The sequence below is a fragment of the Uloborus diversus genome, chromosome 4 (assembly GCF_026930045.1).
Source record: "Uloborus diversus isolate 005 chromosome 4, Udiv.v.3.1, whole genome shotgun sequence".
Taxonomy (NCBI): Eukaryota; Metazoa; Arthropoda; class Arachnida; order Araneae; family Uloboridae; genus Uloborus; species Uloborus diversus.
Window position 1 is genome coordinate 192,954,642 of NC_072734.1, and position 26,829 is coordinate 192,981,470.

General features: G+C 33.7%; 2 protein-coding genes across 2 annotated transcripts; one reads left to right on the plus strand and one right to left on the minus strand.

The window, feature by feature from the left end:
• Nucleotides 1-526: 526 nt before the first annotated feature.
• On the plus strand, nt 527-24,887 carry LOC129220506 (carnosine N-methyltransferase-like). Its single transcript, XM_054854934.1, has 7 exons — nt 527-835; nt 4,082-4,280; nt 8,112-8,269; nt 12,109-12,243; nt 17,023-17,201; nt 22,477-22,694; nt 24,565-24,887. The coding sequence occupies exons 1-7, from the start codon at nt 672-674 to the stop codon at nt 24,706-24,708; spliced, it is 1,197 nt and encodes a 398-aa protein (XP_054710909.1). The 5' UTR covers nt 527-671; the 3' UTR covers nt 24,709-24,887.
• On the minus strand, nt 13,168-14,869 carry LOC129220505 (uncharacterized). Its single transcript, XM_054854933.1, has 2 exons — nt 14,221-14,869; nt 13,168-13,321 (listed from the first exon to the last, which is right to left on the minus strand). Exons 1-2 carry the CDS (start codon nt 14,792-14,794, stop codon nt 13,182-13,184), a joined length of 714 nt encoding a protein of 237 aa, XP_054710908.1. The 5' UTR covers nt 14,795-14,869; the 3' UTR covers nt 13,168-13,181.
• Nucleotides 24,888-26,829: the final 1,942 nt, after the last annotated feature.

Below are 26,829 nucleotides of genomic sequence, written 5' to 3' on the forward strand. Positions count from 1 at the left end.
TTTTCTACTATTTGAATAGTTGCTTTAATATTCTTTTTAAAACTCTTCAACAATGAATTTTACATTTATTAGCATTGCTAATGCTATGAATGCTGAAAATTGTACGAAATATAGATCGTTTGACGAGAGCTGTTGAATTTTTTCTGGACAAGTGTGATCAAAAGCAGCCAATCTGGCTAAACTTAGCCAAATGCAGCAACTCTGCTTCACGAACTTCAGTGAAAATTAATAAAACCAAATTCTGCGAAATAAATAAATACTTTTGTGAAGAAGAGTAAAATAAAATATAACAACACGTAATCGTCCTATATTTACACATTACTACAGACCATGGCTCCACTAAATACGCTTATAAGAATTTAGTGGAGCCATGTACAGACATTTGTTTCAGGGTTTCAAGGAACCGTTTTTTTTTTCAATACAAAAGTTTTTGTGTGTAGAGACAAAAAATATAAGCCTTTATTGTTAGCACTTGTACGCAATAACCTGCAATTTTATGCAATGAAACGTTGTTGCATTTTTCTTTTACATAAGTCAGTAAAAGCATACAAACGCAGAGATTTGTCAGATTCCCCTTTTGTTGATGATAATAAATTAACTTCAACCGCATAATTGCCGTTGAAAAGTTCCTTTCGTTTCGTTCGCGAGCTGAACTTGTTTGTTTGCAAATAATGGAAAATGAGGCACTGCAATTTGAATCTGATATTATTTTACACGAGGATGTTCTTGAGAATGAAAATAATTCGGTCAAGAATAAAGAATTAGACGACGTATCGGATGAGGAACTTGAAAGGAAGCATTTTCAAAGAATTGTCAATGCCTTCAGGAGTTATAAGTAATTTATGGGAGATAGAATAATAATATTTTGTTCTTTTTGAAATACTTAGCAAGTTTAAATGTTTTTTTGCTTTGTGTAATATTTTGTCTGAAGTTTATAGTTGCTTCCATGAAGTGACTTTATGATAGAAGATAAATTTCTCTTTATACAATAAGTGAAACTGAAAATTTTTGCACGTTTTCTAAAGAAAATGATTTGAGAACTGCTTGATTCTCAGTACGGTACCTTTTCCATTTGAAATATTAAGTTCGCCATGGATGGAAAGACATAAGTATTAAAGACTATTCTATAGTTTTTATAACTATGTGTGATTGATAATTAAAATAAATATTGTAGTGCCTACAAAAAGAGAAAAGTAGTGGCCATATCAGCGTTTTTTCTATATTTGGCCTCTTTCTTGTCACATCATGTCGAAGTTAAAAGCATGCATTTAACTAAGTTTCCTCATTTTAACACTTTAACACCATCATGGACATCCCAATGGGAGGTCACAATGACCTACCAAAAATTTCTTCTTGCTGCAACATTTGGAGATCGATTCTGAAAATAGAGAATTTCCTCCCTCCCAAAAAGTTTAAGTGCAGGGCATGCTATTTTCATCAGTATTACAAGCAGAAATATTTTTAGCATTTTAAGAAAAATGCTTTGCACTATTTGGTAGCATTCACACCATATAAATTTTCAAAAACTACTAGTAAAGGCAATAGATTCAGAACAACTTCAAGTTAGAGATTTTACTTTTGATTTCCTTCATACTTTTAAATGACTTAACACTAGGCTTGCCAGATTTTTTAAATGTTTATAACCGGAATACTCCCCCCCCCCCTCCAACATAGAGAATATTCAAAAGGGTGCACAGCCCTGGCTGGTTTTTAGAGTGTTTCAGAAGGTAGTTCATTCTCAATACTATGAATAAATGGTTACTAATAAGGAGCATTAACCAGGGGAAAAAAGACATGATGCAATCAGATACATTAAAACATTTTATTTCTACGCGCTAATATTTTCAAGTTACTTTATTAAGAAGAAAACTTTGAATGAGGAATAAAAATTTGAATAATATTTATATGCTCTTTGCATTGACTAGGACTTTTTTAGAAAGTCTTTTTTGTTTTTAATCTTGCTTTAAAAATCCTCACAGGCCAATTCAATATTGATTTTACTTGGTCAATGTTACAAATTTGTACTTCAGAGCCAGACTAACGTAAGTGACATAGTTGCTACTTGACAGGAGATAGCAGAAACATTTGTTTGGCATGGCACTTGCAAAGAATAGGACGGCGCTCTTTTAACACTGGTAAACAGTTTTTTAGAATTACATTTACATGACCCGATGTGGGCTAGGATTTACATACAATGCAGTAAAAAACAGAGAATCACAATTTTTGAACTTACGTTAGTCTAGCTCTGAGGTACAGAAATGACAAAGTTATTATTTTAAATAATTCTTCACAGTTAATTATTTTTAGACTTTTTTGGTCAGCTGTAATCCAATTTATCTTTTACCGGGAGCTGAAGTTAGCCAACCGAGATACCGGGATTTTGTCTGAAAAGCAAGACGGTCCACGGCAAGTTTACCTAACGCTAGGCTTGCCAGATGCCCCGGTTTGACCGGGACAGTCCCGGTTTTCAGACAAAATTCCGATGTCTCGGCCTGTTTACTTCAGGGTTGGCAAGTTTCTGCCGAGGCGGTTAAAACCACTAGTAGAAACCGGTTAAAACCGGCATGGCAAAAGCCACTTCCTGCCACTTTGCAGCAAAAACTGGCAAAAACTCGGAAAAAAAAAAGAAAAATTAATTCTTGATTTACAAGAAAAAATGCAAGGAAACAATAATTAATTGTTAACCAAAGTACTGTAATTTTATTACAAAATTATCACAGTTCAAAATCAAATGTTACATTGTTTGGACCCTGCAATTGCCTCTTAGAAAAGGTGGTTTCAAAAATCTAAACAGGTTCCCAATTTACTATGCACAAATGAGAAATTTTAGAATATTCTTAAACAGAAGAGCTAGCAGACATCAAGGAGCAAGCAATGTTCGTGAAACTCTCATGTATTGTATAACTAATCCACCATGTAGTAACTGTGGTTGTGGTAAAAATTTGACTGGAAAAATAAGTTTTGAGAAATGGGGCCAATTTGTTTTGTAAAGCTGTGACATTAGGTACAAAATTTAGGCAATAAAATTCTGGCACTTTCTTCTTGAAGCACATGAGATGACAATTTCAATCACAAACAAATTAGAGGAATCATATAAGTGAGCAAATTTCAATCAGTAATGCATTATTAAATCTGTATGTCACTCCTCTTTCCTAAGCACCCCTGTATGATTTTTTATCCTTTGTTAAATTAATCCAAATACTACAAGCCTCTGCAATTAGGAAGTTCCCTTTCTGAACTAAATCAAGGGCACTAGCATGGGATTTTATTTTTTTAAATGATGAAATGATGTTTAATTTTTTAGTTTACTAAAACAAATATCATTTACTAATTACTTGAGTTATTAAACATATTTTTAAGTTTTTGCCAGTTTCTGCCGGTTTTTACCGGTTATAACCAGTTTCTGCCGGCAGAAAGCCAACCCTTTAACCGGGACAGTCCCGGTTTTCAGACAAAATTCCGGGATCTCGGCCGGTTTACTACACCTCCCGGAAAAAGACAAATTTGATTATCAATGATCAAAAATGTCTAAAAATAATTAACTGTGAAGGATAAATTAGGATAACTACATTATTATTTGTAACAGTCACTTGTAAATTAATACCGGATTAGCTTGTGAGGATTTTTGCAAAAAGATTGAAACCAAAAAAGACTAATAAAGCCCTATAAAAGGAAAAGTATATCTAAATATTGTTCAAATTTTTGTTCCTCATTCAAAGTGTTTCTTTTTTTAAACTGAAATAAAATTAATATTTACATCTTAGAAGTGTGAAATGTTCACATTTTATCTGCTTATGTCATTTTTCATTACCCCTGTTTTAAGTTTATAGCTAGTAACCTGCTTGTATACGTCCTTGACTGTGACCTTGGGCTCCCCTAATGGCTTAGCCTGCATCTAAAACTAAGGTTTGATCCTGCAAAAGTATTTGGCAGAGGGCCTCCTGATATCTTAATCGGACCCATGAAGAATCATTCTGTGGGGCCAAAAAAAAAGTAGAGAAACTCTTAAAAGTATGAATGTAATTTCAGATCAAAAATTTGTATGTGTATAACTTTTTTTCTACGTTTTGATAAATTACAGATTACATAGTTTGAAAAGACTGTACAGTACAACCAAGTACATCAGCTCACTGCCAGAAAACCAGCGTGCACTCCTCAAAAGCTACTCCTCTCATCTGGAGAAAGTGCGAGTGGGCATCGAACACAATTTCCAAATCATCAGGCTCATCATTCAAGATGTCGACCACTTGTTCAAGAATACAGACCACGGTGTTGATGTGGCAAGTATATTATTTGTTTCTGCATTCCTAAACGGGGCGATTCTCGGCTTTAGATTAGAATTTTGAGGGGAGCGTGAATGTATAAAAGAGTAAAACTATTATTTTCTTAATTTGTTGTTGCGTGAAATATTTTTGACAAAATGGGATTTTATTTTGGAGGTTGTTAGTGTAGTTTTCATTCAAAAATTATCTTTCAGCATAAGTGTATGTAAAATGAAAATGTCTAACGAGGCTTTAAAAAAAAAATAAGTGTAAAAAAGTAAAACTATTATTTTCTTGTAAAATTAAAACTATTATTTACTTCACATGAAACTATTTTCTATGGATAATAGGTTTTTTTTAAGAGGATGTTAGTAAAAATCTCTCTAACATCTGGATTTTCACCAAAAGTATACCCAAAGTCAAAACATCGATCTAGGCTTGGACATTAAAAGTAGCCACTCAAAAATTTGACAAAAGAGTGTCAGCCCATCCGTTGATATTCTGAAAGTTACTAGTAGTATGTACCAACCTCTCCTAAATCCTAGATTACCTCACATTAGTTTGTATTAAGGTCTTTGATTTAAGTGTGCTAATGACAGTACATTCAAAAAAAAGTCATGTGAAGCAATATAAAATTTTACATTTGAAATTATCTGTGTACAGTGTGTTCCGTTTTAACTTGCCAGACCTTTATTTTCGCAACTGTTAGTCCTAGATACATACTTCCAGTTGCAAAAATGATCAAAATCAAATTCCGAATTAAGGCGTTGAAAGTGTGAAGCAAAAATAAAAATGAGTCAAAATATACAAAATTTAACTTTTTATACAGGCCCTAGGTCCCTAACTGATATTTAGAGAAATAATCTTCATTGAAAACTATGATGCAAAAAACTTGATATTTGTGCGACCAAAACTCATGGAGATATTCCAGTTCAAAGTTTTAAGGGACCATACAAAAGATGAGATTGGAACTTATTGCCCTTTAAGATGAATAGCAAGTCGTCAAAGTAAGAAAAACAAGTTATTTATATGTTTCATTGCTATTCAAAAATAAATGCAAATGTTATGCCGTGATACGCAAAAACTCACTACAAAATCTTGACAATTTGAAAAACCGCACTCTACTCACACATATAATTTTAAATACTTGTTAACCACTATATTTTCCCCTAAAAGGTATGCGTAAATTGAAACAGCCTAAATTGAGATCTAATACTAGTGTTAAAATAGGGGTTTCATTCCGTAAATAACATAATACTTCATTCTAGTGATGATATAGTATAATTTTATAAGTTTAACAGGGTTCGTACGGGTTATGGAAATCCTGGAAAGTCATGGAAAAAAAATAAGCGAATTTCAGACCTGGAAAAGTCATGGAAAATTGAAATTTTCATTGAAAGTCATGGATATTTATTTCAAATCATGGAAAAATGTCCTGGACAAAGAGAAAGTAACAGTAACTAAAGGAGCATTAGTCATCTTGAGTGATTTAATAGTATAGCACATAAAAGCTATTAAACATGGAAAATTGAACGATCCCAAAATCAAATCTGTATTTTGAAATCTCATTGCATCCACTTCTGTTGCAGCCGCTTGCCTTTTTTTGCGATGTGATTTTACTGCTTGGACATCACTTATTTTGAATTTACTGTTATTTTCAACACTTCTTATGTTTCATATTCTGTAGTAGTGAAATTTCATTGTTAGTTTTGCCCCGCCCACTCAAAAAAAAAAAGCAATTCAATTGCATCCAAGTTTGATTCCATCACTCGTAAGAACTTTATCATTAAACTTATCAGAGTTTATCTTAATTTGTTGAAGGTTTTGGAAAATAAAGATCTTTAGTCAGGCAATATAATACAGAAAAAGGGAAATTCAAATACTTTAAAACAGTAGTGCCCAACATACGGCTCGCAAAACTAATCCATGCAACCCACTGCTACGTTCAATGTCGGGAATCAAACATGTTCTAAAATTTCTGCACCTAATTAATTTATATGCATTTGAAAAAGTGCAAATAAGTAAACAAAACAAGTATACTTTTGAATCAGAAGATTGATTCATTACTAAATGGTTTTTTCAAAAAAGATCTGATTTTTTTCTTCTTCATCAGCACAACAACCTGGTGCAGGCCAAGGCTTTCTCCGTCTGCTTCCTCCAGGCGGTATAACTCGTTGCCAGGTTTCTCCACCTGTTCACTCCCAAAATTTTTAGGTCCTTCTCAACACTATCCAGCCACCTTGTTGCTGGTCTTCCCCTTCTCCTTGTACCCTCTGATTTAGAAAGATATGATTTAGAAACATATAAAACTAAACTATGTGGCTTTACATACATGAAATACACCGCCAGCTCAGTCAATTCCAGCCGAGGACTGCAGTTTCGTGCTTATTAGCACTCATCAGCCCGGCATAGGACTAACCGAGCTGGAGGTGGAAAACCTCTTTAGGAAGCCAAGAGTGCCAAACAAACTGGTAGCTAATACAGAATTAGCACTGACCAGACGAGTGACCGAAACAATGGTTCGGTTCAACTCGAATTATGAAGGCAAAGGCAGGTATATTCAGTAAGTTACCGCCCTATAGCCAGGGCTAAGGCAGACATACATACATGAAATACACCGTGTATGTCTGCCTTAGCCCTGGCTATAGGGCGGTAACTTACTGAATATACCTGCCTTTGCCTTCATAATTCGAGTTGAACCGAACCATTGTTTCGGTCACTCGTCTGGTCAGTGCTAATTCTGTATTAGCTACCAGTTTGTTTGGCACTCTTGGCTTCCTAAAGAGGTTTTCCACCTCCAGCTCGGTTAGTCCTATGCCGGGCTGATGAGTGCTAATAAGCACGAAACTGCAGTCCTCGGCTGGAATTGACTGAGCTGGCGGTGTATTTCATGTATGTATGTCTGCCTTAGCCCTGGCTATAGGGCGGTAACTTACTGAATATGTGGCTTTACTTTAAAGAATCAAAGTACTGTCAAGTAACGTGGATTATTAAATGCACTGTTGACACTAAAAGGCAACTTTTGAAGCAAATTTATTGAAACTTAGTGATGACTCGTTCAACTTTTGTCCCATTCAATATCATTCTGCCTGTTTTTTAAAAAAATCATACATTTAAGCATCATCATATTCGTTTCACTGCATTTTTACTTTACTTAAATTTATATGATAAAAGACAAATAAGAATAGTTTGTTAGGTGTTCACTTATTATTTTTCCCATTACGATGAAGTGCTTCAATGCAGCTGTGGCATTCATGTAGACGTTTTGCTAATGCTCATTTCCAAAAATAATCAAGTTTGAGATTAAATAGTGCATGCTATTCTCTTCGAGTAACGAGGCCATGAAAATTTTCATTGAAGTCATGAAAAGGTCTTGGAAAAGTCATTGGAATTTTTCCATCCAAATAGAGTGTGAACCCTGGTTTAATTTGTACTTACATCGACTTTTATGCATAACATGCATAAAGAAAACATAAATTAATTTCGTGTTCCCCATCGTGAACCCATCGCGTAAAATGTCTGCAGTGGCCCAAACTCGATTATTAGCATGCCGAAATGCAGTTGATTACATGTAATCTGATATTTTTTAGGAGTTTGAATTTTGAAAGAGGGTAGAATATTATCTGTTTGCATTGCGTAAAACCGAAACTCATCCACATAAAATAAAAAGTGTCAAATCTTAAACGATGTAAAATAAACCCGCATGAAACGAAAGTCTACTGTATAATACATCTAGGATTAACGTTTGCGAAAATAAAGTTCTTGCAGGTTAAAACGGAACACCCTGTAATTTAATAGCTAATTTGATTGTGTTGTCTGGCAAGTACCTAAGAGTTGCTCTCCTTGCAGAAAGTGGTGAAAGATGCGAGTCCCTTCGACATGGACAAGGTCCAATCCATCTTCAAGCAGCTGTATCGGGAGTGGAGCCACGAGGGCAAAGAAGAGAGAGATGCCTCTTTCAAACCGATACTCGACGAAATCGTCGGTCGCTTTCCCCCGGAGAAGAGGTGAGCATTTTCATTTCCTAACGCCGAATCACCATGAAATAATATGAATTTATTTTTCAAGAAATATCATGTGGTAAAATCACATGATCAGGTTTATCACCAAGTTGCTTTTCCCACTTAACATTTTAGCAAACACAACCTTCTTCTAATATATTGCAAAATACAATCCTGAATTATAATAAGGTAAGAACAAAGTTGCTTACCTATTAGGCTTGTTTGCTGGTGTTCTTCGAGGTAGAATAAATAAATTCAGTGGTGTTGATTAATATGAGCATACAGAAATACTCCTACTATGAAAGACAGCACATGTATTTTAATAATCACTCAAAACTATGTACATCTTTCGACAAAGATATTTACAAAACTAACATATTTTCATCAGGGGCGTAACCAGACTTTTGTTTTTGGAGGAGTTTTTAGCAAACACATTTTTTGAAAAATTTATATGGTGTCTCAAATTCGGTTTCATGTGCATTGTATTGGTTTTTGCTACAATAGATTATCTAAATGGAGGGAGGGTATGTTCGTAGAAAGCGCCATATTGTTACATAATAAATATCTCAATAACTACCATAAACACACAATGAATTTGTTTAATTTTTTAGTCATACTGATTTCATTTCACAAATAAAATGGAAATAATAATAATAACAACAATGTTATTTTTGTCACCGAAGTATAAATAAATGGATAAATAATGGAAAGCATTTCATTAGATGAAAAATTTCGGAGGAGGTTTGAACCTTATAAACCACCCCCTTGCATACTCCCCTGATTTTCATTATAACACTTCCGCCCTTGACGCTCACAAAATGGTTTGTTTAATGTTCTCAAAGTCTTTTGGTAGGAGTTAGTTTAACGCCTTCTACGCACGGTCGCAATAAACATGGCTGCCTCCCGAACTTTGTTACATTTTCCCCATCAACCTATTGAATTGATAGGGTGTTTTTTAGAAGGACGCTATGCCCTGCCTCATCAATGTCAATGTTTCCCTCTGCATAGGCGGATTTAGGACTGAGTTCCTGGGGGGGGCAGGATTTTTTTTTTTTTTTTGGAGCAACATTTTTTATTGCCCTCCCCCCCCTTCCCATGTTTTTGTTTTCTGTGATGCGTAAGGCCATTCTTTACATTTTTATGTGTCATTTTCAGTACTGTGTGTAATCATGCTGTCCTTTTTAAATTGACCTTAAAAGAGAGGGGTCTGGTATTAAAAGAGTGACGCAGTGCTCCCTTTTAAGTGAGGATATAGAATATCTCCAGTTTTAGGGGGCCCGGGGGTTACTCCCCCGGAGGAAACTATCTAAAATGGATATAAAATTCTGCATTTTGAAGTCTTATAAAGGTTAATTGGAAATTATAGGCAAATATTTTTTTTTTTTTTTTTAAGTTTTACGCTTTAAAAGTGCTTTGTGGTGCAAGTTAATACTTTAAAAGAAATGGTGCACAGATTTAGAGAATAAGTATCAAGAGAGTAACATACTACCCATTTGAACAATTCTTAACTTATACACTTGATAAGAAATAAATTTGAAGCACACTTTGCTTAGGAGTTTCAAAGACTTGTCTAATTATTTTCAAGGTTTGGTTGGTTAGATTGGGTTTTTGGCTCAAGAGCCCTTGTAGGCTATACTGCGCCAATTCCTTTCGAGAGATTTTAGAACCTATCAATAATTTGCACTTTCCAGTCTTTGAAATTGAGTAGTAGATTGATTATACAGTTGTACAATATTGTTCAAACTTTGTAAGAAACGGCTATTTTAAGTTTAAAAGAAAAAATAAACTTTAATTTCCTATTTAAAAAAGAAAAAATCATGATTTATTTTTGTTATAAGATTTTGAAAGATAAGTTGTTACTATATAAACTCCTCCCAAAACTGGGGGGCATTGTCCCCTTTGCCCCCCCCCCCCTATAAATCCACCCATGCTCTTCTGAACTATTCAAAAACGAAAAAATAATGATTTTTTTTTTTAATTTTTGGAAGATGTGTTGTTACTACATAAAGTCCTCCAAAAACTGGGGGGGCATTGCCCCCCTCTGACCCCCCATAAATCCGCCTATGTCCCTCTGAAGTTTTGCTGAAACTTCATCCCAAAAGCAAACTTTTTTGGCCTTGAAAAGTATTTCCCTTGATTGTATATAAATTTGAATTTTCTATGTTTTTGACATAATCTCCTAAACTAAACATTAAAAGGATTCTAAGTTATTATTTAAGAAAAAAATCAAAAAAGTAATTATTAGAAAGTAATCAGTATTGAAAAATGATTGGATTTTGTATGCATGTTGTGTCTACAGAAGAAGAAAAAACCTGGGGTTACTCCTGGATTTTTTTTCTCTACCTATTTTTGTGAAAGTAATGCATCAAAATTCCAATTTTGTTAGAGTTTTTTTTTTTTTTTTTTTTGGTTAGCATTGTTTTCGTGCTATTTTTAAGTATTTTAAAGGCACTTTCAAATTTTTGTTATAAAAAATTAGAACAACTCGATTTTAGTTCAAAAAGGGCAAATGTCATCTACTATTATTTCCAAGAGGTTTTTTTTTTTTTTCAGAGGTCTTAAAACTAAGAGGTACAAAAAATATCACTGTACTAGAGCTCAATAGGCTTCATTTTAACTACTGTTTTTGTGATGTTGATTTTCAAAATTAGTTTTGTGAACTCTATATTTGGCCCTGAAAAACACCCTTGCTACTGAAAAATATCTATTCCAAAGTGCCCTTTTGATTGAATTAAAGTACCCTTTCATCTGGAAGCTCTTTTTTTGGTCTGGGGGATGCACTAAAATAAATATCGCTTGAATTTTCACTAAGACAACGAAATTCCCTAGGGAAGAAATTTTCCAGTGACTATAATTTCCGAAAAATCCCTATAATGAAACAATCACAATCTCAAAAATGAAACCTTATAATACATGAACGTGAAAAATTGTTTTTTATATGTATTTATTTCATTTCCCTTCTTTTTAAATTTATATTTCCTAAAACATCGGAATTCAGGATATTTCTCTGAATTTTCTAAATCTTTACCTGCTGCAAGAAAAGTTTATTATAGCTTATGAGAGAAAGCAAACTTATGCCTCTTTAAAAATTTCTTTTTTACATAAAAGTTGTGTTTTTTTAATTGAAAAGTTTTTATTCACTATTTTATTCATTTATTCATTTTCTTTTATAGTAATCAATTTATTTGTTCATTATCTACACTGTACTCCTGATTATCCATGCTAATTAATGCAAGGGTGTACACGGATAATAAAAAAACACAGATAATCCGAAAATGACCAAGCACACAGAAAAGTGTATATTAGGAGATTATAAGTAAAGTACACAGTGGTACATAAAATACTTTGGGCTTAATTACGATTCTCTACTAGTACAAAAAATGATACATTAGTACTAGTAATGAAATATGTAATAAAATTTGTCAAAGTTTTTAGGTTTAATTAATTCAAAAAAGTAATTTGAATACTTGGCTGTGCATAGATAATACGCAAACCGGATAATCGGCACACAGATAATCGGGAGTACAGTGTATTCATTTATTCATACCTTCATTTACTCATATATTTTAAATAATCAATAAAAAATATTTCATTAGATTCTTTTTTTCACTTCGTTCATAAAAACAAAAGTGAAGGTTTTCACTTTTTTTTAAGGTAAAAATTCATTGTCAAAAATAAAAAATGGTTTAATCCAAGTCTTTTTATAAAATACATTGTTCTTTCGTTATGTACTGCAATCGTGAAAAAAGCAAAATTATTCATTTTGCAAAAGATGAGTTATCTTAACTTTTCACTTAGCCCCCACTATCCCCTACTTAATATCTGTTTATTTCCATCAGACGGAGTTCAGAAGTTCACATTCTGGTTCCTGGTGCAGGCCTGGGTCGTCTGCCCTATGAAATTGCCCGGAGAGGATACACCTGCCAGGGGAATGAATTTAGTCTATTTATGCTTTTCACTTCCAATTTTATTTTAAATAAGTAAGTTAGCTTTTTTAAATGGATCCATTATTTGTTATTTCTTGTTGATAACTAATGTGATAACATACTTGCCAACTCTAGTGTTTTTAACGGGAGACTCCCAATTTTTGCTTTTATCTCCCGGTTTTTAGGATTTTCTCTCGTTTTTGCAGTTTTTTCAGTCAATCCTTAAAAAGTTTCACTTTCTTCTCAATAAATGGTGCCATTTTCTTGTCTACCAATGTCAGGGAATAAGATTTTTTCCAGTTTATAACTCATTTAGTAAAAATTAATTTTTTGTAAGCTCTTCTCATTGTATTTTCAACAAAGCCCATGCTTTGCCAAAAATTGCAGCAGATTTCAATCCTTTTGCATCTTGAAAATATTTCAATTATTTTGATAGTTTGCAGATATTTTAACATGTACTACCCGATACCTACTTATTTTATAATTTATTTTCATTATATATTGATTTTTTTTTTCACTTTGAATTTAGTATTCATTTTATTTAAAAGCATAATTTAATAATTCTGCTGTGAAGATGTCACTGGTGAATCACCTATGACCTCTAGTGGGATCAGATACTTTTTTCTTCGAAGGTTGGCAAGTATGTGATCTCTATAAACAAACATCATCAGCAATGAAAGAATATGCTAGTCAGGGTTTTGCTGATATATGTCATAATATACTGCTGTGGGGAGGTAAAGTGCATTGAATTACATAAATATAAATAAACTTATTAAAACTGCAATTTTTTAAATAAAAAGAAAAAAAAAACCCCAAACTAAAAATGAAATGTTAGTTGGGGGGGGGGGGATGCAAAATGTCTTATATCTTGTACTGACTAATGTGTTCAGTAAAGGCATAAGTGCTTCAAGTTTGGAAGTTGCTGGCTGGCTGTATAAGTTCAGTCAGACAATCTTCCTCCCCAGAGGCTATGCCTTTATTTACAAAAAATTTTACAAAGTGATGAATCCATCATGTGCTGGTCCTCCTCTTGCACCTACGGCGTTACAGCCGTTCCATTGAGTGTTCATAGGTTTTTTAGTTGCTACAACTGGTGTAGATTGTCTCCACATATCCCAGAGGTAGGATTCTTCTGGAATAAGGTTAGTTGTTCTGTTAAATATAGGTAAGAATCCAATATCATTTATATCACATTCAATAGTACAATGGTATTTAATTAAGCATTGAAATACTAATGGCAGTAAGTTTTTTTCACTATCATGGAAAGTAACAGGTCTAATTAAACAAGATGGCATAGGTTTACGTAAATTTTGTTTTAATCCCCATAATAAATAATTATTTGTTATTCCTTGCCCTTGAGGTAATTGAGTTCCATCCCATCTGGCTTTAGCACATGCTCCTTGATCTTTACCTGGAGCTTGTTGTTGATCAAAAGTTAAAGCATGTCTCCAGCATAAGTCTTCGGGGGAAGGTTTCCATTCGAAGCTAAACTCTTGTGTAGGTTGTAAAGTTCCCCATTCACTTGAGTTCATTAGATCAAAGTCCCAAGTTATCTTTTTTTTTTGTATAAGTTAAGTGTTTCGTTATCTTGTTCTCCTTTAGTTATCCAAGAATTTACAAAAGCTAATTGTCTAAGTGATGCGTCATCTTGGTTTCCGCTATTTTTTGTCATAAAGTTGTTGGGGAGATAGTCATCTGCGTTCAAATTCCATATTGGTAGTTGATAACCCTTATCTATATATGTTTCACAATATGGCATAAGATTAAATGCGATTTCTGGTGCAACTGTACCGCCATTAGTTTTAATGCTATTCGTAAATGGAATTAAGTGCATTAAATTAAATCCTACCCTAAGAACTCTCCATCTTTTTGAACATACATTAATAACTTGCCAATCACGTGGTTTCATAGAAGAGAAAGGACATTCATATGGTATAATAGACCATTGTTGGTCAAAACTTTTACTGTATGTTGGAGTTCCAGTTTTTATATAATGTCTAAAGGTTCTAGAGAAATGAAATATTTGTGTACCTGTTTGTATAGGTCTTGGATTCATTGTGGGGACTTGTCCTCCTCCTCCTGTTCCACCAGTGGCTCCTGCTCCAGTTGCTCCTTGAACTGCATCAGTCTGGTTTCCTGGTCCATCAGTATCCATTTCTGGTTCTCCTTGGTTATTTGCCATGATTGGAATCTGTTGCTGTCCTGGGTTAAGTCCGGGGTATTTTCCGTGTTTGTAGCGGCTTCGCAGGTCGTAACTGGGGCGGAATCTTTTATTTGGTGTTCGTTGCTGTCTGTCTGGTCCTGGTCCTCCTCGAGGTCGTCTTCTAGTTTTCTGACCGGGAAGGAAAGGTGCGATGACTGGGTTTTTCGCAATTTTGGCGTTGAAGTTGATGGCGAGGGCAAATAGGTTTCCGAGTACACCCTGCTGATATGCCTTTTCTTCAAAGATTTTATCGGCGGTTTCTCTGTCGAGCTGGGAGTGTTCTGACAAGTTAATATCGTGCTCTCTGCAGATTGCGTCGAGCTTGTTGACTGGTCCTCCTTTCCTGTCGCTGGCTTTGATGTCGGTACCTGGTCCGCAATATCTATACCCGGGCCAGTGCATTCTTCATCTGAAAAGTCCATAATTTCTATTGGGGTATTAGCATATTCTATTGCAAAAATGGAAATCCATTGTGGATGGAGATCTCTTTTTAGTTTTTTCAGGGCTGGCCAGGCTTTAAGGTTATCATAGTATGCTATGCATCTAGCTCTGATAGCTGGTTCAGAGGAGGGCGATTGATTCCACGGATGATTGTTAGATGTTATTATTACAGGGGTGGGTCTTAAGTATTCGTCGGAACAATTTTTTTTGTGAACGAATGTACCTGTTCCCTCCAATACAACTTTAAGTTGTTCAATTATGCACATGTCGAAGAATGGTTCGTTGATTATTATTAGACGTTTGTTAACGCAGTCCTGCCACATAAAACTGTAGCCTGATGTTCCTTGGCTTATTTCCCCATAAAATATGTAGGCTTTTTAATCCAAGTCTTTCCTGAGTTAGGTTTTCCTTTTAGTACGAGCGTGTTGAGTTTACGTATTTTTTTATCAAAACAGTTTATTATATTTTGGAGGAATTCTTTGGGATCTATATTTTGAAATTTGCACCATCTTTTCATCCAGTCCGCGCTTTGTTCAGGTGTCATGCAAAGGTTTTTGGGGTCACGATATTCGGCTGCTAGGTCTCTTAGGGATTTGTCTAATGTGCTTTGGATTGCAAAGCTAAGGGCTTTTTTGAAGTTAGTTGAGAAAGTTCTTTTACAGTAAATAGATTCGAATTGTGGATCGCTATGGTAATAATTCATAAGTTCAGCTTCTGATTGAGAATGGGATTCAAGAATCCAATTTTTGATGATCATTATGTCCTTACCGCCTTCTAATTTATTGTTAAATCGCTGCGCTTTTCGTTCACCGACTTCGCGTATTAGGTCTTCAGTAACCTGAGCTTCCAGTAGAGGAAGGTCGCTTTCGTTGTCTCTCTGGTTTCGCCATACAATATTTCTTGGTGGCAATTGCATGTAAGCTAAAAAGTTTACGGGTAATTTGCACTGTTCTGATTTGAACCACTCGCACTCTTCCAATTTGAATTGATTAAATACGCGGTCGCCATCAAATCTGTAGGAGCTATTATGCTCAACTATGCCGTGGTAGTGGAGACCGTTCCATTCGCAAGAGTTGTCATTTGATGGGGGATGTTCGCTAATTATTACACTTCGGTATCCGAGAAGTTTTTTAGATTTAAGTGCGTCCTCCCATTTACCAGCTTTCAGAGCAAATACTATTGCGCGGTAACCAAAATTGCTTACCTGGCCAGCCATGACGAGTCGACAGTATCCAGAGAAGAAATGATAAGGATGTTCAGATGCGTTGCCTTTTTATATCAATTTTTATCTTATCAGTTGAGATAACGATTGACGTCAATGAGATAAGAAGTAACGTCTTTTTTTTTTAGAAAAGAAAATCTGCACATGGAGGGGGAAACTAAACCTCTGTAGAGGCTTTCTAAGTAAAACAGAAAATGTTATCTTTTTTTTTTTTTTTTTTGGACGGAGTGGCAAATGAAGATGGTCCGAAAAAATTTTATGTGAAAGGGGGGTGGGGGTAAATTTGAGATTATAAAATGATTCCACTTTCCACAAAAAGGGGGGGCTATAATCGATAGGGGGGTTACTTCCGGGATTTCACATTAGTTACTAGTTGCATTCTGCGGATGCTCGTGCAGGATATTATTGTAATTCTTTTGAATTGTGGAGAGATTTTCAGTATGTTGAAGTAAAATGCTTCAACTTTCCATTTGGATGACCCTTCTTCTATTGTTATGTATCTTTTTGTCACCTATGTTCCCAGTAATCAATAAAATTAAAATACTGTTTAACTATGTAGGTAATATTTCATAAAAAACTGAAAATCCTCAGCAAAGAAATTTATAATATTTATGTTTGTTTCAATAATTATCATCAGTTAAACAATCTTTTAAAAAGTCAGGCTTTCTGTGTCCTAGTATGAGATTAGGTTGAAATAAATTGTCTTAATTTTTGAAGCATTGATTTGTACTAATTTTAGTTCAATTAGTAATTTGTACTAATTTTGAAGTATTGATTTGTATTTTTCATTTCCTTCTCTGATATATTTCACAAATTTCAGTAGTAACAAGTCTTGAAGTTTATTTAAACTTTTGCTCATTCATCAGTTAATGGCTTTTCATTTACCATTTAGTAATTAAATCTGCCAGCAAAGTCGTCAGCACTATTGATATTTCTCGAAGAGTGACGACGGAATTCATTTTTACAGATGCCAAGGCGCCGATCTCTTTCGAATCTACCCGTGGGTACATCAGTATTGTAACAATCTGAAATCATTACACCAGGTTCAAATGGCCAGGTTTCCAGACGTAGATCCCAGTAAATTGCCTCAAGGTCTCGAGTTTTCTATGGCTGCTGGGAATTATCTAGAGATCTATAATGTCAATGGTGAGTAATTTTAATTAATCTTTTACAGCAATGCTTCATCAGTAAGAGTTTACAATTTGTCCATGAGCAGGGCCCGGCTAACTAAAAGTGAGGCCTTAGGCCCGCAATAGTTCGGCGGGCCCCTGAAGGCTCCATAGCGGAATGCTATAGAGATTAATGCTAATTGATTTACAGGTTTGGGGGCCGTCAGAATGCATTTTTGGAGACACCTTTGCCTATCACAGAATTAATTCATTTATCATGTGCATTTATGAATCTCCTTTGGGGCCTCTCTTAATAATGGCATGGTGAGTTTGCTACTGACAGAGTGAATAAAAATTCTGACTGATGAAAGTTTTTTTTTTTTCAATCAACAAGTCATTATTTTTAAAAGATGTGCATCTCTCGTATAGTTGTAATGCTATGCATAATTCTTTAAGTAATTTGGGCCCCTTAGGAAGAGGGGCCCTAAGCCTGTGCAGTAATCAGGCCCTATAAGAGTGTAAAAATCAAATTCTAAAAACAAACTGAAGAATTTACGTTTGACCTTAATTTAAGCATCAAAATTTGAGAATGTGAAAAGGGAGTGTTGGCAGCTATTGTGTATTGATCTGCTAATTTTAAATAGAATGTTGGCATTTCTGTAATGGCTGTGTGAGCGATAAATCACTAAATACTTCCAAATGTAGCGCTTCTTAGTGAAGTAGCATATGTTTCTTTCAGAAGAAATCGACTTGAAATAAAGTAAGCTGTTTTTTTTTTATTCCTGTTTATTTTATCATAGCGATAATGTAATGGCAAGTAACCATGTTGTTGGCGTAGATTTCTCTGAAAATGTGATAATTGGCAACTTCAAGGCTTTGCCTGCTCATGATTCGAACAAAAAAAAATTATTTTCAGATAGGATGAATGGTTTTTTTAGCCAAAATGCATCAGCACTTATAAGAAAAATGTTCATAAATTGATGTAGTACATACAATGTTTTTTTTTTCCATTCAAAAGGGGGGGGGGGTGGAGAGAGAGAGATTTATTGCATATTGAAGAAAATAAACTACTTCGGAAAAAACAAAAGCATAGTGTCATGAATGTACCATCAAACCTTGAGGTGCTTAAACATCACATTTTGAAAAAAATATTTTGCTTCAGCTTATACACTTATGTTTTAAGCTTTTTGTATTTTTCTGAAGAAAAGACCTGCTTTTCGATTATATGCAGATAAATCTATGTTTGGAAATATATTATCTCTTTTTTTTTTTTTGGATCTAATAGAGCCTTGGTTTAATGTAATATACTTAAGCTTTTTTTTTCATTTGTCACTTTGTTTTCAGTGCTCTTAATGTTATTGCTTTTCCTGTATTATATTTTAATATACTCTGTACTCTCTTTTTACAATGTTGGCTCCAGTAACGCCAAATATTTTTTAAGTTGCCCAATGCCCATTAAATACCTGTAAACCCCCTCCGAGTTTTTCCAAAATTATTCTGAAATACAGGGTGAATCTGAACTCTTGGGCAAAACTTTAAGGGGTGTTAGAGGGGACGATAAAAAGCAAGCCTCATGTGGAACAAATGGTCGCAAACGCAATGCTGATGCGTTACATGCACGCAAAGCCAGAAACTGATGAATGCAAAGCAAGTCCCGAATTTATTTTCACAAAGACAATTTTACACAACATTTTAGTTTTTAAGGAAGGTTTAAAGCAGTTGCTAGAATTTGTGTCCTGCACCTGTAATACATCGGAACATCGGTCACAACGACAAAGCACTCACTGTTGCAATAACGAGCCATTTTGGCAAACTTCGATCGATTTCAGCGCCTTTGTTGCGAGTTAGGACGTGTGTATTAGAGCTACTACAGGATGTATCTTTCAACAACGGCTCTAAACTTTTCTTAGAAACTAAATTGCTGCGTAAAATCATCTGTGTGTAATAAATTCAGGACTTGTTTTGTTGGTGTGAACAGGTGGCTTAGCAAAGGGAGGATTCAGGGGGGTCCAGAAGAAATAAATGCCTTCTGTTGAAAACAAGCATTATACTCAAGTAAAAAATGGAACATATGTATGTATAATTTAATTCTTTTGTACAATATAGCATACAAAAAAAATTTTTAATGGAAAATTGGTACAGTAAAATGAATTATTTTATGCGGGGAGGGAGCACCCACGAAATGAGGGAACACCGTAAGGTGTAGAGCTTTATTACAATGATTTTCAGATTTTCCCTGGTGTGCTAAAATATTCCTCTCTCCAAAACGTTGGTTTCCCTTGTATCATTGAAGTAGATACAAATTCTGAGAATATACCAGGGTTTGTGATTTTTTATGTGTTTTTTAAATAATCAAAAAAGTTAAATTCTTTTTATTTTTAAAATTTTTAAAAATTTCTAGATATTAATTACTTTTACATAAATAAACATAATATAGTTCGTACAATAGATGAAAATGCAACTTTTTAGCTATTTTCATTTCATGGAGTAGTAGCTATTCTTCAATAATAGGTATAAGTAGAACAGCTTTGACACCCCCCCCCCCCCGCAGCTGCAACCACAAATTCTTCCCCTATAATTCTGAAACAGTGGTACCACTATTGTCTAGAATTATAACTTTCATTCTTTTTAGGAGAAAAAATTTCTTAAAATTTGGCAGTTTTCTATATTTATAAGCGTAGAGTCAACAAAAGTTCTAAAAGGGATTCAAGTGTGCAATTGGGATGAAGAAGGCAAAAAACCTAGAAAATAAAGTAATTTGAATTAATGAATCCATTCAGTTTGCTCTTAAAACAAGTTCTCTAAATATTCAATAAATATTTAAGAATTTTATATATGTTGGAAAGTTTACGTCAGATGCAATTTTGTTTTATGCTTTGCTTAAAGATAAGGTCCCTATCATCATGTATGCTTTAAGTGTTGCATAAATATGTTGAACAATTACTTTTCTTAACTTAATTAGTCATGGTGTACAAAGGAAAACTGCAAATTTTTATTTGTTTTGAACTTATATTTGAGTAAAAGCAATATTGCAAGAATCTGAAAATGTGTTACACACACAGAAAGGGGGATTTATACAGTTATTAAAATTGTATAACACAGTGTAGTTAAATTTAGAGCAACACATTCTAAAAATACAAAATTCATTTAAAAATTAAATCAACTGATTTTAATCAATGATGTTTTTTAAAAAAAATCACTTAATTCAAATCAATGATTTTTTTTAAATCACTTGATTTAAATCAGGATTTAAATTAAGCTGATTTAAATCAACGAACCCTGAGATATAACTTTTTGAAATCTAACAAAAGGCACTTCTCCTTTGTCTAGTTCCTCCAAATTTCTTCGAATTTTGTCTTTGCGTGGGCTTCCTGGGAAAATGGGGAATCTAGCTTGGGAGCAAGACAGAACTGTGGTGACGTCAAGAAAAAAAATACTTTCAGTTCACCCCCGTCGCAGAAAAGAACCATTCTGCTGATGAGCCGATTAGCTTCGTCTCATTTTTTTATGGTCGTGCTTCATGATAATAAGATAACGATATTGTCGAGAATTTTATTTTCGGCTTCATTCTTCTTGTTGAACGAGTAAGTATTCCGGCTCATTATTATTAATTAAAAATACTAAGCACACTTCCTGTTACAACGTGTTCTGTCGAAAAAAGTTTCTCGTGCTTAAATAGATTTAAAACATATCTGAGGAGTAAAATGAGCAAAAATAGGTTGTCGTAGGTTTGGCTTTATTATCATGATGATGAAAACATAACTCCCGATGAGCATGAGGTTATTAAAAATATGGCTATAACAGAAAATTACTCTTGTAATTTTGCTGTAATTTTCCAATTTCCAATTTTGCTGCGTGTTTAAAATTCGAATGCATTCAAATTTATTACTTGTCATTAGTAACAGTTAAATCAAATTTTCATCTCTAAAATCTATTTTGCTTATTTTCAAGATGATCTCCATATCAATTTGTCAAAATTCCTTAAACCTCCTCCTCCCCACCCCACCTGAAATGAAATCCTGGCTATACCACAGGGAGTGAAGTTATGTTTTGTGAACATTGTATTTTTTTTCTTTTTTTTAGAGACACATCACCTTTTGCGTTTGCTCATACACACATCCGTAAAGTAGCATCCCCTCATTTAAATAGCCTACTGTAATGAAAACTGACAGAAAATATGAATAAAAACAAATTCTATCGATCATACTATAGATTTCATTAGAAATGAATTGGTAAAACCCTCCTTGAAATAAAAGTGGTTATGGGCCTGAAAGCCATTTATTTACATTGAAACCGCAGAGAATAATTTTGAACCACTTCTATGAAAATTTTATGTCTTGGATACTATTTGAGAAATTGATTTACTGAGTGTTACTCGTTTTTCTAAGCTTAGCTGTGATTTTGAAGACTACCAATTGTGATGCCTGTGGTCATCTCAAAAGTACCTGAAATATCTGATTTGATGGAGACACTAAACAACAGCAGAAAAAATGCAGAAGTTTATTTCAGGATTTCTTTTTTTTTTTTTTTGGATGCTGAGTGGTTTTATTTATTTATTATTTTTATTATTATTATTTTATTTTTTTTGTTGATATGATTCACAGGAACTCTGGTGGGAAGGGTTTTTTTGTGAGAAAAATAAAATACAGTGAAGCACCATTTATACGTTTCTCTTTTATACGTTTTCATCCATTATATATTTTTATAATTGACCCCTGCGAAGTCTAATACACATTAACCTATACCTATTATACGTTTTTTCGTTTGTACGTTTTTTTCATATAGTCCCTTCAAAAACGCATAAACGGTGCTTCACTGTATATGAATCAGTCAAAAATTACCAAATTTTTTAAGCCTAACAAAAATTGCAATCATACCATCTTTTGTCAGATAGTGTATAAAATGAAGTTGAATACATAATAATTGCTGCAAATATTTTTATCTGTTTGAATGCATCCTGTGAGTCATGAAAAGTTACTATTGGATAGAAAATTATAAAAAATCATGGATTTCAAAACTCTAAATGTAGCATATACCATATATGAATTTTTAGAAATGAAATTGCCCTTAATTACTCATTCACTTATTGCATATTATCATACTTTTAAAAAAAATAATAACAATTTTTCATTTGTGAGGATATTTTTCTAAAAATGTTTTCATCCCGATAGGTTATTGATTACGAGATACCAGCTGTTTGTGTGTCAGAATTTTAAATTTTCATTAATGGCATATTTCCATGTTTTATGTTTACTTTTTTTTCACCAATGTTTTTTTTTCTTCCAAAATTAATAAAACTTTATATTTTTTAGATTCTTGGGATTGCATAGTATCATGTTTCTTCTTGGATACTGCTAATAATATATTAGATTATATTGAGAAAACATGGAATATTTTGAAACCTGGAGGCTTTTGGATTAATTTAGGACCTTTATTATACCATCATGCTGATTTGCCAAACGAAAAGTCGATAGAGCCCAGCTATGAAGAAATTAGAGAAATTATATTGAAATATGGATTTAACATGCTTGTAAGTTTTGAATATTTTAAACTTTTATTTTCATCTTTGTAAAGTCACATTGTCTTTTAAAAGATAATTAACTGTTTTAATTTGTTAGAGTTTTATAGATGATCAAAGTGGCCCGCACGGGCTGTTGTACCACAGAGTTTGGTTTTTATATAGACGATCATTTCCATGTCCTCATTATAATGATTGTTAATGCCTCATGCTTTTTTAAGGGTTGAAACCACTCTTAGAATGTAGTTTGACAAGATGATAAGGGGGGAATTTCTATATTTTTTTCTTATCCCAAGTTGCCCCCGCCGCACAGTGGGGCGAAAATGCCAAAAAGTGCTTTAAAATGTTTTTAAACCTTCTCGCTTGTTTGTTTAGACAGGCATGTTATAATGGAGTTTTCTCGACTTGTTTGGGCTCAGGGTCCAAAGTTCGTAGGTTTATGAAGCTAATTCCTTTTCAAGGTCTTTCTACAGACCACTGATGGCTAATTAATATTAATTTCTAAGAGGACATTTTTTTGTAGAGTGTTTTGAAAAAAATAACCTTGAACTCCCAAGTTTTCGGTGCTGATCAAAACCGGTTTTCGGTTTGAGAATTCGATTGCTGATTTTTTCCCATCCTATTGCTATCGTTGGACACGAGAGAAATTAAATGTGCCTACTTTTAATAAGGGAAAAAAATATAGACCGCTTAAAAGCAATTTTTGTAAATTCCCTCACTCATGGTTCTTCAACTTTCTAAAGGCTCCCTTCAGCTTTTTAGTAGACGAAGGGATCTAAAATTCCAGTTCTGATAGCCTAAGAGGTAGGTCTGTGCCAATTTATTAATCCTCAATTGATTTAATACAGGAAAAAAACCATTTATAAGCGCTTTTTAGGCTTTTTCGCCCTTCTGTGCGCGGTAGGAGAAACTGAAAACATGGGGAAAATAAAGGAAAATCAAAATTCAGCTTTAAAAAAAAGAGGAAGGGGAGGGGGGTCCTAGTAATTTTAATGTTGCAAAAATCAATGCCCAAATATATGAACTGTCAAGAATAATAATAACAATGATAATAAATTAAGTAAGTAAATAAAATAAATATGGTAATTTTACTTTAAAAGTTTTTTTGTGAAAGTAAATATTAAAATGTTTATCATTAAAGCAAAAACTATTAAACGTTTGTTTGACACACAACTTAAATTTTATGCTAATTTTATTTAAAGAGATGAAATTAGTATCAAATATTTACTGTCCAAAACAGAACCAAGAGTTATATTATACCTTCTGACACATCCAAGTGTTATACTTTTAACAGTTTAGTTAATTTTTTGGTGGATTATTTTTCCTATTTTAATGTGACTGTTAATCTCATTTAATGGAGTGCCTTAATTAAAAATTAAATACTAAATTTAAAATTTCAACAATGTTTATTTTGGCAGATTTAGGGGAGTTGCTAAGCATTTTATTTTGACCAGTTTTGATGAAAAATGTTGAAAATGAGCCGTGACATGTATATAACGGAAAACTACACCTTTATCCGCACTTTTGTTGTTTATAATAGAGTGCAAACTCTTTTCTGCTGAAATTTATTCCTTCAGAAATATAAAATTTGCAAAATTATTACTTTAAAAAGGTTTAAAATTAATAATTTGCATTTTAAAAGTTTTTTTTTTCTTTTTAATCTGGGCTTTTGTGGTTTATAACAAAGTGCAAACTCTTTTCCCCTGAAATTTATCCCTTCACCATTGTTCAATAAAATTTTCAAAATCATAAAATAAAAAAAGTTTATGTTTTATAGGAAATTAATAATTTATGTTTTGAAAGTTTTTTTCTCTTTTAATAGGTTAATTCATGTGTAAAAATGATAAGCTTCCTAAATAAATCTTTTCATTCTGTCTTTCAGAAAGAAGAAGTTAACATTCCTACTCCGTATTCACAAAATCCACATTCAATGATGTCATACGAATATAGAAGCGTGTACTTTGTGTGTCAAAAGCCATACCTCGAAAATAGCATTGTACAGAAATCATTTGAGAAAAACCACTAGCACAGAAATATGTACTGTTACTCATTGCTGTTCATATAAAACTATCAAAATCAAATAGTTCTTTTTCTTCCTATTTTCTTTTTAATTTGTATTTGCAGCCAAGCTATTATATAATATTTACTGTTCTTTATTTTTTCATATCTTACATGTACAAAGTGTGTTTTCCTAACATTATGAAATTAAAATACGTTTTATTAATTTATTGTGTGAGTTCATGACCAAAAGGTGTCTCTTGGTAATCTTTATGATTGGAAAAATGCTGAGTGTAAATTTCTTATGTATTGTAATATGCTGTGTTCCTACACTCCTTGTACAGTGGTGGTAAAAAAAAATTGCATCACCTGCACCCGCAAAGGGGTAGAATATCATCCCGAATGCATTCAACACAGTCAAGCATCCCGTATGCCAGATGATTTGGGGATGTATTTCTGATCAAGGAGTTGGTGGGCTTCACTTTGTGCAAGGAACAGTAAACGCTCAGGTGTATATTGGCATTTTGGAGGAGAAATTGCTTCCTACTATCCGGGATCACTTTACTTCAGTCCTAAACGTCATTTTCCAGGATGATTCTGCTCCGTGCCATAGGACAAAACTGGTAAGTAACAATTTAAAAACCTTTATCCTGCCATTAGACTTAAATCGACATGGGGTTAAGTAATTTTTTTTCTCTAAACTGACACGCAGGTTCAGAAATGGAAAAATGAACATGGGGTCAGCAGTTTCCCTTGGCCCGGAAACAGCCCCGATCTATGTAAACAGTTATCGGATTCCCGCTGTTAAATTTTTATTTCATAAGTTTTGCAGAATTTCAATACTGTTACAAATCTTGTAAATAGTAATTATTGTAGTAACGTAACCTGTAAATAGTTTCCCGTAATGAATATACAAGCCCTTAACATATGGCTAAAGTATACGACCCCCCTGTTTCTATTTTTGTTCATTGATAAAATTTGATAACGGTCTACTATTTTCCAGAAGCGTTTGGAATATTTGAGAGCTCTCTTTTCGGTGTGTGTATATAAGCCGTTACGCTGGATAAAAAGTTTAGTTTCGATTGAGATTTCGAACTGAGAGCGTATTTGCTCTGTTTATTGCGAGGCATTTCGCTGTGTTGTTTTCGTATTTGGAAGTAAATACGTGTGTAACCGTCAAGTTTACGGTGTTGGGTGATATTTGCTTAATTGCTGATGATTAATTTAGCAGTTGTTGACGATTTCTCCTGTACATAGTGTAAATAAAACTCCTGTGTTTTTATCAAGAACTGTGTCATCCTTTCAAGAAAGTTGGAAGTCTCGCCGAATTCGTTACAATACATTCAACGTTAATCGGTTGACCAAAACTTCTGGCATAATCGCATTGTTGTGAAAATGCGAGGGTGATGCAATTTTTTTTACCAGCACTGTATGTATAACATTAGTTTTCAAAGCCCTACTGGATGCATGGGGAGCTATTGCTCCCTGACCTCTCCCCCCCCCCCCACAAGAATGTAACGGGTCTGGGGGGCGGAGGCTTTTACGATTTTCAACCGCCACCCCTTGGGAGTCATTAAAATTTTTGAAATTTAATAAAAAGTACTATTGTATTAAAAACCATCAAATATTTTAATTAATATGTACATATAACAGACAAGATTATGGAACTTAAAAGTTTTTTTGCACAATATGTAGTTTCTCTGTGAAGAGTTCTGAAGACGAAGTTGTGTCTGGTCATAAACTTCTTCAGCCATCAAGCACCAGCATGGAAATTTTCTATGTTAGGTACAGAGGGGATGGAGCCTGTTTGGGCCGCATTGAATTTTACAACTGAATAGCAAAAAAAAAACACCTTTTTTTCTTTTAAAAAAATATATTAAGTATCTATGGCAATATCAAAATATTCTCATCGACATAGAAGAAAATCGCTGCAAGAAAAGTAAAGGCTACGGAATGAAAAAGAAAAAAAAATCTACCGACTCATATTGTGTGAAGGACAATGAACCCGTCAAGGTAGAGTCGTCGCTCGGGGAGACTGCAGAGCCGAGGCTGCCAATTTTAATTTACTGATGGAAAAAAAAAGAAATAAAATGCTCTCGGTTGTAAAAAGTTGAAATATTAAAAAATAACTTGTGGAGTTTCAGTGACA

What these genes read in the sequence shown, in the direction of transcription:
- LOC129220506 (XM_054854934.1), top strand. Translation starts at nt 672, where the DNA reads ATGGAAAATGAGGCACTGCAATTTGAATCTGATATTATTTTACACGAG. An exon ending in AATGCCTTCAGGAGTTATAA is followed by an intron (nt 836 to 4,081) that starts GTAATTTATGGG and finishes GATAAATTACAG; the next exon opens with ATTACATAGTTTGAAAAGAC. An exon ending in CGCTTTCCCCCGGAGAAGAG is followed by an intron (nt 8,270 to 12,108) that starts GTGAGCATTTTC and finishes CATCAGACGGAG; the next exon opens with TTCAGAAGTTCACATTCTGG.
- LOC129220505 (XM_054854933.1), bottom strand. Translation starts at nt 14,794, where the DNA reads ATGCACTGGCCCGGGTATAGATATTGCGGACCAGGTACCGACATCAAA. An exon ending in TCCAAGACCTATACAAACAG is followed by an intron (nt 13,322 to 14,220) that starts GTACACAAATAT and finishes ACCTTATTCCAG; the next exon opens with AAGAATCCTACCTCTGGGAT.